Source organism: Poecilia latipinna, unplaced genomic scaffold (genome assembly GCF_001443285.1).
Source record: "Poecilia latipinna isolate Pla-1442-1.1 unplaced genomic scaffold, P_latipinna-1.0 Scaffold460, whole genome shotgun sequence".
NCBI classification, from domain to species: Eukaryota; Metazoa; Chordata; class Actinopteri; order Cyprinodontiformes; family Poeciliidae; genus Poecilia; species Poecilia latipinna.
The window spans coordinates 294,195-308,513 of NW_015113076.1; the positions used below are offsets into that span (position 1 = coordinate 294,195).

The 14,319-nt window shown below is 38.4% G+C and overlaps 2 protein-coding genes across 2 annotated transcripts in view; one reads left to right on the plus strand and one right to left on the minus strand.

The window, feature by feature from the left end:
• The window catches only part of LOC106951460 (prune homolog 2 with BCH domain), a 53,004-nt gene extending 45,278 nt beyond the window's left edge, over nucleotides 1-7,726 (minus strand). Inside the window, exon 1 of the mRNA XM_015039026.1 lies at nucleotides 7,705-7,726. The gene's annotated coding sequence lies outside the window, so the exon portion shown is untranslated. The remainder of the gene's footprint in view (nucleotides 1-7,704) is intronic.
• Nucleotides 4,412-6,372, plus strand: foxb2 (forkhead box B2). The gene has a single exon (XM_015039031.1). It carries the CDS (start codon nucleotides 4,934-4,936, stop codon nucleotides 5,894-5,896), a length of 963 nt encoding a protein of 320 aa, XP_014894517.1. The 5' UTR covers nucleotides 4,412-4,933; the 3' UTR covers nucleotides 5,897-6,372.
• Nucleotides 7,727-14,319: the final 6,593 nt, after the last annotated feature.

Below are 14,319 nucleotides of genomic sequence, written 5' to 3' on the forward strand. Positions count from 1 at the left end.
ACATCAGTACCAAATTATCATTCAGCCCAAATGTGTGTAAAGATGCTAAGGTCACAAACTTGCATCCATTTACGTTGATATCAATAGAATATATGTATTCTAAAGTGACTAAATGGGCTGCTGGTGTTAATTAGCACCGTATAAACAAACAGAAAATTAACTGAATTAAGTAAAAAAAAAAAAAGTCTATAGGCATTTATAGACGTTTTATAAAGTCTGCTAAAAGGTTCATAATAAAAAGGGGGAAGCTTGTTTTCTGCATGATAACTCTCAATATTCAAGCACCATAAGAAGGCCTGTACTCATACGTGTGTTAATGTTGGAGAGTTCTCTATTTGCAGCATAAAACTTACTCAAGATGTTTGTTAAAAATGTAATGGAATACTTAAGGATAGTTTTATTTTCTTCTGTTTAGCCTGAAATGACGGAGACAGTCAACAGGCAGACACAATGGACAGCTTCCTCGCTGTTTTATGGCAAAAAACGGAAAAGACGTTTTCCTTTAAATAATACCTCATTGCACAAATAAGCCTTGCAGCGTTTGCTCTATGCGGTCCTAAACCGGCTTAATTTTCCATTGAAAACAATAGGCCTCGCTAATTGATTTTAATGGCTCTCTCCGCGACGATGCGCCCCTTATGAGTTGGAGAGAGAGGTCTTTAAGATTATTATTATTAGTATAATTGCCATTACCCCCACACTTTCCCCGTGCGAGTGGGAGACAGAGAACAGATATCTTTGCCCTTAAGCTGAGCAAATAATTATTAGAGGCTGGAAACAAACAGACGACCGTCGCCCACGCGCGCCCGCGTTTGCGCGCGCGTGCACGCACGCACACACACACACACACACACACACATACGCACACAGGCACAGACGCACGCAGCACGCACACACTCTCCACCTTTGGAAAAGACCCCCCTCCTGACGACCCACCTTCCCCCCAGTCGCCCTCATCGTGCGGGGTGCCGCTTGTAATTTATGCAAAATTAATTGATACATCTTTTATAATTGATGTGCTGTAAACCTAATGAGTAATTTATGTAATTAGTCAATTAAGGATAATTCCAACATATGTTCCATATGCCCAGAAGGTGCGCTTTACACAACTAGTTATTTGTCCAGGAGTTTGGTGCGGCGCCGAAGAATGCGACGGACTGCCTAATTAATTTTGTTATGCAGATCAGCCACAGTGTCTATTTAACGGCCCCCTTTGCGAAAACAGATTTAATATTGATCTTTCCCGGGCGTTTTAAGGGGGATGCTTTTACACACGTTGGCCTCCGAGGGCCTTTGGAGTTGCACGTCTCATTTTTTTTCCAGGCGCCTGGAAAAACAACCCTTCTCTTTATTTATCAGTTCATTTAAAATATTCTCTAGCTGCTGGTGATGTGGCGCTTAAAAGGTAATTTTCCTTGCAATTATCTGATGCCTTTAAAATATGCTCTCAGTTGACACAGCTGACCTTTCGAGTGGGCTTTAAGGACCCAGACATTACAGGAGAGATGCACCGGCTAATTAATTGACACAGTTTTGAATATTCATACCTAATACAGCGAGCTTGCCCTTAATTACATTGTTGGACTTTTCTCCAAGGAGGCTAAATCACGGAAGGCTTAATTATTGTAATGTATTCGAAGACCCGCAGGGGCAGCGGGGAAGACAGGAGCCGTCAAGGACCCAGCCATGACACCTGGCCAGAGAGGGAAAAAAAACAACAAAAAAAAAACACAGAAAGCAGCTTTTTGTTGTTCTCTCCGCCGAGCAGGATCCGGAGCACGGGGATGAAGTTTGTTTACATCCTTGTAGGATTCACCAGAGAGTGTTTGAACAGACAGACAGCCGCCGGACTCCCCTCTCAGCAATTAATCAACAACAGCGCCTCTCTTCGCTCAGTGTGTTGTCTTAGTCGTGTGTTTTCTGTGCGGAAGCGGTTCCTGTGAGCGTGGGGAGCAGACGAGAAGCGCGCTGATTATTGTGCGCAAAGGCACACATGATTTATTGCCGGGAAAGTCTGAAAGTGCAATCGAGCAAATTTAACAAAGAGGCTGTGTTTAAATATGCCATGTTTTTTCTATTGACTTTCTGAAGGGAACTCATCCTGGTTTCTGGTTCGGGTACCTCTGGTCACTTCAATCAGACGAGAGTGACGTTAATTAGAAAACTCAGGAAGGAAATTTTTTTGATGGTGTCTGCCACGTGCTGCCACTTGGTGCATGTCTGCGCCGCTAGGACTGTCTTGTTTCAGACTTAGGGCCCAAAATGAATGAGCTTTGGGATTTAAAGCTTCCCAGGAACACTGAACCTTAATTTGTCATAATCATTTTCAGGAGACGCAAGACTTTTATTTTGAAAAGTTCCTATTAGTTTTATTTTGACACATCAACGCAATGACGTTTTCATGCCTGTCGGGTTTAGGCCTATTAGTAATCTAAAACGGCAACTATAAACATATGTAGTAGTAATAATAACAATAATAACAATGTTGTTTTATAGAGAATGTATGACTTTTATTTTGAAAGGCAAATATATTTCCACCACTGGTTTAGTTCATTTGGTAATGCATCTCCCCTCTTGTGCAAACTCTTCCAAATTAAAAAAATTAATTTGGATTTTCAAATTAAAGAAATAAATTTGGAAGAGTGTCTTTAGCTTAATTTTAAAAAGGTAAAGGCTCCCCTTTTCCTCACAGTGTTATCTGAATTTACAGTAATCTAAACTTTGAGCGCTTTATTTGGAAAAGTTCCTGAAAGTACAATTTAGCAAATACTTTACTAAAATAGTCCATTTGTTTTCTCGTTCTGTTGTAATGGAGAATCAGTTATTTAATTAATTTTTTCTGTTCTTACTAGAGCAAAATGCCATACAATAGAAAAATTCCTGAAGACAAATCTAAACATCACATATCCTTCCCTATTCAGCACCAAATGTAAAGTTTTGTAGCTGACTTGAACCTTAAATGCACAAGGTTTGAACTTTAAAACTCATCAGTAATCTGAAATATCTTGTGTGAAATATTCTTATTTTCACCACAGGCTCTTTAAACTAATGACATACAATTTGCATGTATAGTAAAGTCAACTTGCCATGAATTTTGAATTTGAATTCCTTTCTCTTTCTCTTGTTCTGAGTTCATATTATTCTCTGTTTTCAAAAATGCGTTAGAAGTATAAAAGTATGTGTTTATCTCACATTTATAGTTATTCGCCCATTCTGCTTGTTGGATTGTTTGCGTGTAGCTCAGGAATCTGCTGCTCCACCACGTCAAGAGGAGCTGACTCAGGTGACCAAAGCATCTGATCAGGTCGCCACCTGGATGCCTCCGAGGTGAAGTGTTCTGGACATGTCCCACCTTAGGAGACCCAGAGGAAGACCCAGGAGACGATGGAGGGACTGTTTCTCTGTTGGCCTGGAAACAGCTGGAGATTTCCACTGAGGAACAGGTCCAAGTGGATGGATGGATGGATGGATGGATGGATGGATGGATGGATGGATGGATGGATGGATGGATGGACAGTCAGGCTCATTAATTTTTTTATTATTATTTAACAATAAATTTTCTTCTGAAAAAAACTATATTAGCAGCCTAAGTACACAAATGCATAAACCCTATAACTTGGCAAATCACAAGTTGTCAACTGGGACGTTACACACATGTCCCAGTTGTACATTAAAGCACATTTGTACACCCGATCCTCCTAATATGAGTGAAGTTGCTCTCCCACCCACCTACCTTCACCTTCTTCAAATCAAATGAAATTGGTCTCAAACGTTTGTGATGGTTTGTGCAGAAACGCTCCAGTTCCAAAGGATGAATGTTAGGTTAGTTGGTCTCACTAAACGTGGCACTGGAAGTGAGCGTGAACTTGCCTGGTTGTTTGTCCTATGTCTTTCCGTGATGGGCTGTTGAACTGTCCCGGTTGTACCGTACCTTCCACCCAACGAGCTCCGGAATCAGGCATCAGCAGTAATTGGTGTTTATTTGATAAAAATGCAAAAGGTGCAGAAAAATATAGTGCATTTTTTATCAGTGGTGAAAGGGACTGATTATATTTTCTGTTTTTAAAACGCATCTAGAATGTAAATATTTTTTTATATCGTGGATGTAAATGTCACATGGATGACAAATAGTTTGTCAAAATTATTCAACAAACAAGTGATTTTTTTTAAAGTACATTTTCTTTTACCAGACTTTAAACGGAAGACAAAACAGAGGTCAAAGGTCAATGTGATGCAGAAAAGAAGGGTCGGGTTTGTTTAAGAGACAACGCTTTAAACACAGCTGATATATGCCACTACAGATCTGCGTTGAGTGTGTTGGGCACAGCTCTTGGATTGGCAAACAGCAGATTAGAACCAAACGCGCCCACAGACCGCCCCTCCTCTCATGACTTCACCCCATCTCTTCGCTCCTGCCACCCCTACTTCCACACACATTCACAAACACAGACTCACGCAGGCACACAACCCTCTGCTCACTCCTGACGTGTCCCCTAAGTGTCTGAATAACAGATAATAGAGCCGACGACCTACGGGGGGGCTTACAAAAACACGGCGCGACGAGTGAGAACGTCACACGTGTGGAGGAGAGGAGGAAAGAAAAGAGGAGCCACACACAACCCGACCGTGCCAGGCGAGGGGACCTCACAACTTTTGCGCACACAGGCTGAGTTTTGCGCACAACTTTAAAGCGCGTCGTTTCAGCGAAGAGACATCCAGAGAGAACAATGTTTGGATGCGCGCACCTCTGAGGATCCTACCTGTCAGTTGCAGGCCTTTTTTGGTTGATAAAGCGCAGTTACTCTAATTTGATGGCTCAGATTTTTGGAATCAACCAGCTGGATGGAGACTGACTGCCAAGTAAGCAAACGCGTAAAATATAACTAAAAAGTGGTTGATTTAAAGCAGACGCTTTAGGATATCAGTAACAGCTATGCCCCGACCAGGGAAAAACTCCTACAGCGACCAGAAGCCTCCATACTCCTACATTTCACTGACAGCGATGGCCATCCAAAACTCCTCGGACAAGATGCTGCCTCTGAGTGACATTTACAAGTTCATCATGGATCGCTTTCCGTACTACCGAGAGAACACCCAGAGGTGGCAGAACTCCCTCCGACACAATCTCTCCTTCAACGACTGCTTCATTAAGATCCCCCGGAGGCCCGACCAGCCTGGGAAGGGCAGCTTCTGGGCTTTGCACCCGGACTGCGGGGACATGTTTGAAAACGGCAGCTTCTTGCGGAGGAGGAAGCGTTTCAAGGTGCTGCGCGCAGAGCACATGGCCTGCAAGACTTCCCCAATGATGCACTACTTCCACCATCACCACCACCACCACCCGGGCAGCAAGCTGGGCGCCGCACCGTCTCACCCCGAACACCCGGTCGCCCCGGCAGGCGTGGGTCGGCTCCCTCACTTCCAGAGCTACGGGGGCATCACCTGCACGCAGCCCGGTGGGTTCAAGCATCCTTTCGCCATCGAGAACATCATAGGAAGGGACTACAAAGGCGTGGTGGCCGGCGGGCTTCCTCTCACTTCGGTCATGCACCACCTGGGTTACCCGGTGCCCCCTCAGCTCAGCAGCGTAGTCAACTCCATGTGGCCGCACGTCGGCGTGCTGTCAGAGTCCATGAGCGGCGTGCCCGTGCCCGCGCCATCATCTGAATACGCGCCCTTCAGCGTGTCCGCCAAGGGCCTGTACCACAGCGCCAGCGGGCCAACCCTGCCCGCGATCCCGGTGCCCATAAAGCCGACCCCGTCTCTGGGTCCGATGCCAGGTCTAACGGGGATGCAGACCGGCCCGACCCAGCTCTGCTCTGTAGGGTCGGTGATGGAAAAGAGCGATCTGCTGGAGGGGAAGGGAGCCCCGCTGCACCCGGCTCTGCTGCTGTCCTAACCGGGTAAAAAAGTGTGTTCATTTCAGCTCTTTTTCCTCTCTTAAAGGAACCCGTGATAAATAAATCAGAACAGGCCTATCAGAGACACAAACGTGTCATCAACTGTTGTAAAATACGTACTTGTACTCTGTAACTAATTTCTCATTTCGACCTTTGTGTTTAAAAATCCTAATTAATTTGCACACTTTGTAAGGGCATTTACCACCAAAGTGGCGAATATAATCAGACAAAGCAGATCCCAAAGAAAGCTTTCACTCAAAAGACTTTCCTAAATGCAAAATAAGAAATTATATTTTTTGCTGTCATTCTTTACAGTAAATCGTTGCAAGTCTGTTTGCTAAAGTAAAAGTAGGCCTTTTGCTTTCTTAAAAGAATAAAATAAAATAATTAGGCCTGTTGCACTTTTTTGTCTGTTCTTTAGCAGTTTATTAAACATGTTATGACTGTATTATAATCCTATTTACCTGAAGATATTTATAAAGAATTTGAAACTCAATCCTGACTTTTGTATTTTTTGAACATTTCTTTTCATTTTTGCACAACAGAAATTTGCACATTTCCTCTAAGCAAACCCCCCCTTTGACATAAGTGTAAATATTTGTAAATTAAACTGGTTTGTGAATGTAGGAATTAGCATGCAATTGCTTTGTTTTTAGATAACATAGGCAACTGATTAAAATATGTATCATATGTGGGGTTTTATCAGCTTGTTAGAAATTAAGTAAAAAAAATTACATAGAGCTCAAGTAAAATGTAACATTTGTGATTAATTTCATCCTCTTTATTTTTTAAGTTTTTATTTTTATCTGGAAAATTGAACATCAAAAAGGGAAAAAGAAAAAAAAAGAAGAGAAACATCTAATTTCCAATATTTGACTTTTACTGAATTACTGAAAATGATGTAAAGGTAACCGTTTAACTTTTAACTGCTTGGCAAAGAGAAAACATACCTCAACTAAAACACCTGCGAGTTTTTGTAAATGTGGCATTTTACAGTTTTAGGCAGCAAATTTTAAAGCCAAACTGTAAAAAAAAAAAAAAAAAAACAAAACAAAAAATTCTTATTAGATAAACTCATGCAAGAAAGAAAATAAAATGTGACCTGACTGCCGCCACGCTCAGCCTTCATGCAGGTGAGACTGGATTGGACATTTGGGCTGATGTGTCTTTGCCCAGCAGAGAGCTGGAGGATCACAATGTGACTGAGATGAGGAGGCAGCAACACTCAGCACTGCAGCTCCACCATCTTCAAACGCAGACGTGGTGGTGGAGGTGGTGGTGGTGGGTGGGGGCTTCGGATCAAGTTTGCTCTTTTGTTTGCTCTGTTTTAATGAAGCTTTGAAGCCCCTGCACTCCAGCAGCACAAAGCCTCAGGTTCATCCCACTGAAAGTGACTTATATTTAACCTCCTGTCCCCCTGTTTAGCATCCCAAAGGCACCCACAGCCGACACCATTGTCACACCAGCCTCTGAACAAATAATTGAGATGCACCAGTGGAGGAGATGCGTGGGAGTGAAGAATTAGAAAATATTTGGGTGTCAATCAAAATACACTTAAAAATAATTACGCTTGTTTTTTTTTTCTTTCATTTATTTTGTATTGTTCTCCATCATATGCTGAGTTTTTTTCTTCTTTTTCTCTAAATCCTCCAACTCCTTCTCGCTGTGTTAGATCTGATATGCACACAAACACACACACACACACACACACACGCATACACATGTTCTCTGTAGGATGCCGGTAATTTCTAGTTAAAGGGAACTGAGATTTGAGAGTGTGTTGGTGTGAAAAGCTGAGCGTGCAGAAGTGTGTGTGTGTGTATGAGAGAGTTTCTTTAATTCCCTGATCAGCAGGTCTCACTGTCTTTAATAGTCCTCACTGCATTAGCACATAATTAAATGCCACTAATTAAGACACAATAAGAGGAGTGATAATGCAGCCATTACTACCCTCCATGATCTTCAGTCTTCACAACAGCAATGTTATATGCTTCTGGAGTCATAATATCACACGAGGTCTCCTGATGGGCACATGTGTTTACACGCAGGGAAACAGGAGCTGCTTTTTACATGCAAAAATACTACGAATTCACAGAGGTAAAATCATACTGTCAAGCAGCCTCAGCGCGACTATTTTTGTTGCGCCCCTGTGCAGATTTTTACGTCATATGTTCATATGTGTGTTTCAGATGCAAACACACAGGTTGTCATATTTTTCAAAATGACAAATTAAATTACTTAGAATTCATTAGTCTACTTTTCTATGAGGCAAAGGTAATCATTACGGGAGGGAGGTTTGATTCTTTCACAGATATATATATATATATATAAAAAAAAAACATTATGCCACCATAACTTTTAAAAAACATCAAAGCATAAACCAAGAGAAAAAGGAAAGAAAACCAAGTTGTTTATAAAGATGTAATCATCTCAAGGTTACCAGTCAATGTTATTGAAATTTTTTGGCAAAATGTATATAAAAAAAATAAAATCTGTTATAAAATAAATTTCTTAGGTGACAGTGAAGCCATTATTATTATTATTATTATTATTATTATTATTATTATTATTATTATTATTATTATTATTATTATTTTAGTAGGAAAAGAAGTGGCAATAATTTTAGTGTTTCACTCACATCATACCTCCCACATCATCAGAATTTCTTCTGTATAAACTTGAGCGTTTTGTCATCAGAACGAGGCGCTGTGTCTCAGCAGAATTATCTGTGTAAATGAAAGCAAAATTAAACAAAAAAATCTGAAATAAATCATTTCTAGATGTGCAAACATTTCTTTGGAATTGTTGGGACGGTGATGCTATTTTTAGCCTAGGAATAAACTAGTCCCACTATAACTAGAATTTTGCAAAAGATGAGAGTTTCACTTTTTTACAATAAGAGTCTACAGAGTAACACGCAACGTTACCAGAATTAGAGGAGAAATAGATCATTCCTACTGTTTTTTTGCTGCATGTACTGCTACATGCAGCAGTTACCAGAGTTAACACATTTAACAGGCTATAATAATTTTCATTCTGAGCCTTCGAGAAAAGGGGGAATGCTTCCAGCTTGTGTGAAAGCACGAGGAAATCGATTTTTAATAAATCTGCCCAACAGCAACAAGTAGTGTGAACGTTAATATTAGTCCACTCTTGAATGAATATGCTCGTTCTCCTTTGAGTACTTTAACAAAGAATTGTTGATAGAATGGTTTAAAAACTAAACCAACATTAGAATATGCATGAAACATAAATATGTTGACTGTGGGTTCGATTTTGTAACTTTGCATGTATGTTTATGTCTTTAAATTGTTCTTATATTGTCTCTTGTTTTATTTCTCTGAAGGACTGCAGATGGAAATGAAAACGCAACATATAGAATTATACTTCTGTAATTTAATCTTCAGAATATTTTATACTTGCTTAATGCTGTTATTGTGAAGGATTGAAGGAAGTTGTGTCTCTTGCTCTTTTGACGTTAGAAAATACATGTTAATCTTCATCATGTATAAATGCTTGAATTATGATTATTTTTGATGTTCTGTCAAGTAAAGCAGACCCTCTGCAAAAAAGCTGATAGACAAGCTGGTAACAAGCTAAATGAGCAAATCAGACCTTTCAGAAGACCACAATCATCTGGATTAGAGTCAACTTACTCGGCACTGACCACTCAAGCAGCTGGACAGTACTGAAGGCAGAGGACTACTTACTGTTGTTTCCTTCATCATGGAGGACAGAAAAAAATCTTCAAAAAGTCTATTAGTTATAAAACCAAAAATAAAACTATGACTAGGTGTTCTTTGGCAGTGGAAGCAACCAACTTTATTTTCAGTGATTCCTGTGTTTATATGAAAGACAGAGTTCTATTATCACTCAAAAGTAATTGTATGAGCTGATAGTATGGTAGTTTATTGAACACAACAGGTTGATCCCTATTTAATACAGCAACAGTTGGAAAACTAATTCTTCACTTCTTTTTAAAATTTTAATTTTTATTAAGATAATGACCAATGAGAACGCTGCTGTGTTGCTCTAATATAGTGACGTGTGGGCTCAAACGTTGAAGAAGAAAAGTAACTTTAAGGTAGTCATAAAGTTAATAATTCTTAGTTTGTGCAATAGTTAGGCCAAAATCAAAACAATGTTTTAATTTTTCATGTAATAAAAACAATTATCTTCTGCAATCACAGAAGAACTGGAGCCCCCATTTTACCTAAAATTAATATGAATCAACTCATGGAAAAATACTTGATCATGTAAAATTAGGTTTTAAAATGAGTAATTTGAGGATTATGGATGAATAAAACATCCATGTCAGAGGTTTCACTGTCCGCCCTCTGAAACATAATGTGACGGTCATGCATAGATGATGGTGCATTAGTGGTAATTACCCGCCCTTCATAGGGGCCAGGGTGGCAAACTCTACATGCGTTTTTCCTAATGATCAGCAAGAGCTGGCCATCATGATGAGCAGCTTAATTCATCTGATCTAACCTGCCGCTCACACCAACATAAGCCTGCAGGAGCACACATACTTCAATATTATTCTTTGTTCCAGGCAGTAATTTGGGTATATTTGTAACATGAGATGAGGAAAAAAAATTTCATATAATTGTCATGGTTTAGTCACAGCTTGAAAAAAATTCTTTAAAATATTGTTAAAAAATAAATGTAAAAATAACGACATAACATTTTTAACTTTTTCAAGGTTTTTAAGAAAAAATGATTTTATATTAGCAAAATCGGAAATGTGTACAAGACATTCAGTTTTGCATGAAACACAAACTTTGTCTTTGAGCATAAGTCTTGCTTTTAGAGAATAGGCAACATATATTGAAACAAAAAGAAATATGAAGTACTCGTCAAATTTTTAATGGAATTAAATATGTCAAAAATAAGATCTTCATCTTCAAAGGAAAAAAAAGAATGACGTTAATCAGTGAATCATGTGCATGCAGACGTTTTGCAAAGTAGGAAAGTGCAGCACTGCTGTGATATCTTAGCACAATGGTTGAAGCGCTGCATCTCAGCAAATGTGATCTTTTCCACTTCATGATGTTCCTAATGAAAAGGATGAAGAATACATATATTTGTAAAACCAATTTAGACAAGTTGTGGTTTTAACAGCAAATTCATCACTTCAGATATCCAATTTTTAAACAAATATGCCTCTAATTTAAGTTAAACTTCACAACAAATTTGTGTTCACTTATGATGAACTCAAAATGTTTACAAATAACACAAAAATCCAGCTTTCAATGTAATGTGTACTGAGTTTGTCCAGAAATCCTGGAAGTTTTAAAAAAATTAATGGTAACACTTTATTTGAAGGGGGTTGGATAAGACTGACATGACACTGTCATAAACACATGTCATGAACATGAATAAGCCTTCACTTTTAATACAAAGTTGACATTATTCATAATGTCTTTGTTGTGACAAAATCATTACTGATATAAATTTGTTATAAAAGTATTACTGATTGCACTTTAAAAATTAGGTAACTTTATGTTATTAAAGGTAAAGTTTAAACAGTAATGACTTCTTGGTTAATGTCAAGTTGTCATAACAAAGACATTTTGAATAATGTCAACTTTGTATTAAAAGTGTCATAATTTACCTAATGACGCTTTATGACAACAGTCATAAATATTCATGAAGGCTTATTCATGTTCATGACAGGTGTTATGTCATGTTTATGACGGTGTCATGACGGTCTTATTCAGCCCTTCAAATAAAGTGTTACCCAATTAATTTTAAATTAATTAAATGCATTGATTAAACAACAACAACAGCAAACAATCAAATTCAGTCTCAGTTTTCCTTCTAAACTTACATTTTTGAACATTTTATTCTTTTTTTATTTTATGTTTATAGTTTGAACTAGATGATATCCATCTAGTTCTTGATATGACATTCTACGGTACTTTTATATATACATGTATAAAAGAAACAATTACCACATGTGTTTTTCACTGACGTAAAGGTGAAAATGTATTATTTGACAACTGGCATACCGTCGTCAAATAAATTTAATTATCAGACTAACATAAACAGTCTACATACAAAGAACTGTTTTTATTTAAGGTAAAAAATCCAGACAAGGTTGTAGAGGAATTTTGGCACAGTCTTCTTTGCATTATTGTTTTAATTCGGCTACATTGAATCAATTTTAACTACAATAGCCAGCTCAATCAAATTTAGATCTAGACTTTAACCATGCCTTCCCAAACCCCTCAGGTTAGTGCTATTTCTTTTTAGCCATTCAGAGGTGGACTTCCCAGTGCCGTGGATCACTAACCCATAATCCAAGTGGACTTCAGCTAAGATCTTAAGACAATGGCCGGACATTTGGCTCTACATTTTTCTAATAAAGCTATATTTATGGTACCACCAAATATGGGATATTGATGGGATGTTAAACATACTGTTTACTGAGCCCACATGTCTGTTCGAAAAATGCTTTTTTAATTATTCTTTTATTATTTAATATTTTGATCTAAGAAATTTAATTTGTTTTAATTTCTTGTAAGCATAAAATTATCACAATCAATAGAAATAAAGGCTTTAAAACATCATTGTAATCCATGTAACAGATTTTGCTCAGTTAGCTGCGTTTCTAGAATACAGTAAATGAACTACTAAATAATCAAACTAATTGAACAGTGCCTGCGTCTAAGGAAAACTTCATCAGGCCACCAAGTTGGTGAGAGATCGCCACATCGGTCGTTCTGGACACACACTGCCATAACTTTCTTCTCTCATTCTTCTTGTTTTTTAATTCTAACTCTGACCTCTTCAGAAGTTTCAAATATCCTTCCTCCACCAAGATCTATCCCCTAGAGAAACCACGTCCCTCTTCCTCTTTTATAATTACACAATGATTCACTTATGTGGGGTCAAAATTTATCCATCCCTGTGGCTGAGGACGGACCAGAGACAAGTACTTCAGAGTAAGGTCCTCCTGATGCAGCACATATCATCCTCAATCTGCCACCCATCTTTATTGGCCCAAATTATTACACCTAATTAGCCATTATTACACTTTTTGATATCAATCAAATTAGGTCAGTGGTTCAGTCATGCTGGCCTCCTTCCCATTGTTTCTCCTCTCTGACTTCATCACTTTTTCAGCACAGTTCTCTGAAGAAGAGTGCAGCGGCCAAAAACGCTGCAGGAGTTTCATCAGAGGTTAAGTGCTCTGTGAGAGAAGAGATGTAATTTCATTTAAGTCATTTAAGGCATAACATAACTGCAACGTTTGAGACTTTTAGGATTCATCACCCACATCCATCATGTTAGAATGTAAACTTTTTGAGTTGATAACTGCCTCAATTTTGAGTTTTACTAGCAAGGCCGTTAAGAGAAGCAACACAAAAATTTAAATCTGCAAAAAACTTTTGTTTTCTCTTGGGATTGTAAACAGAAAACGTGACTGCATGTGAAAAAATATTATTTGTATAGTTTGCATTTGTTTGTAAGAAAGGCCAAACTTCTGTTTATTACTCAAGATTAAAAATTCAACCCAGTGAATATTACATAAGATAACATGGTATTGATATGCTATTATTCCTTCATGGTAGTGATGGGCTACCTGAATCCCCGCTTCGAGGCTTGTGTCGGCTTGCTGAAAACCACGTGACTGGGAACAGCATGGGTCACATGACTGCTTCATTTTGTGTGTCGGTTTTCAAAATAAAAGCGCGATGAGCCATGCTGCTTCATGGGTTGTTGTCCATTTGGTTGCGCATCAGAGGAGAATATTTGTCTTCAGTGGCCAAATAAAATGAACATTGACCAACATATTTGATGTGTACTGATGATGGCACTCATCAAAATGTAATGTTTGTTACTGCTTTTCTCAATTGTAGATTATGTTGTTTTTATTTTTGTGATTTTATGATGTAAATCTCTTTGAACTGCATTGTTGCTGAAATGTGCTACACAAATAAACTTGATTAATTGTCTTAAATGGAGCCAGCAAGAGTAAAATCTCTGACATCTGGGAATACTTTGAGATTGACAACTGGCATACCGTCGTCAAATAAATTTAATTATCAGACTAACATAAACAGTCTACATATACAGTCTGATTAGCAAAGATATATCAGTCTTGCACAGTAGAAACAGATTTATTCATGTTGCAGAACTAAAATTCAACATGTAGCCAAATATAAGGGATGAGAGCCAACTAGAAATCCAAGAAAAAGTGAACGTCCCAACAGGCACTGGACTCCCAAGACACCAAAACATCAAATGACACACTGACGTTCAACATATACCAGGATTAGATTGGCCACAAATAATTTTAATAAATAAAACATATAACAATTAAATATGGTTTCACTGATTATCCTGTTACTAAACATGAGTTTGACGAAAACTTTGTGACAACATTGCATTTAGTAGTTTTTGGAAGTAT

Coding starts and splice junctions, on each gene's coding strand:
- foxb2 (XM_015039031.1), top strand. CDS start 4,934: ATGCCCCGACCAGGGAAAAACTCCTACAGCGACCAGAAGCCTCCATAC.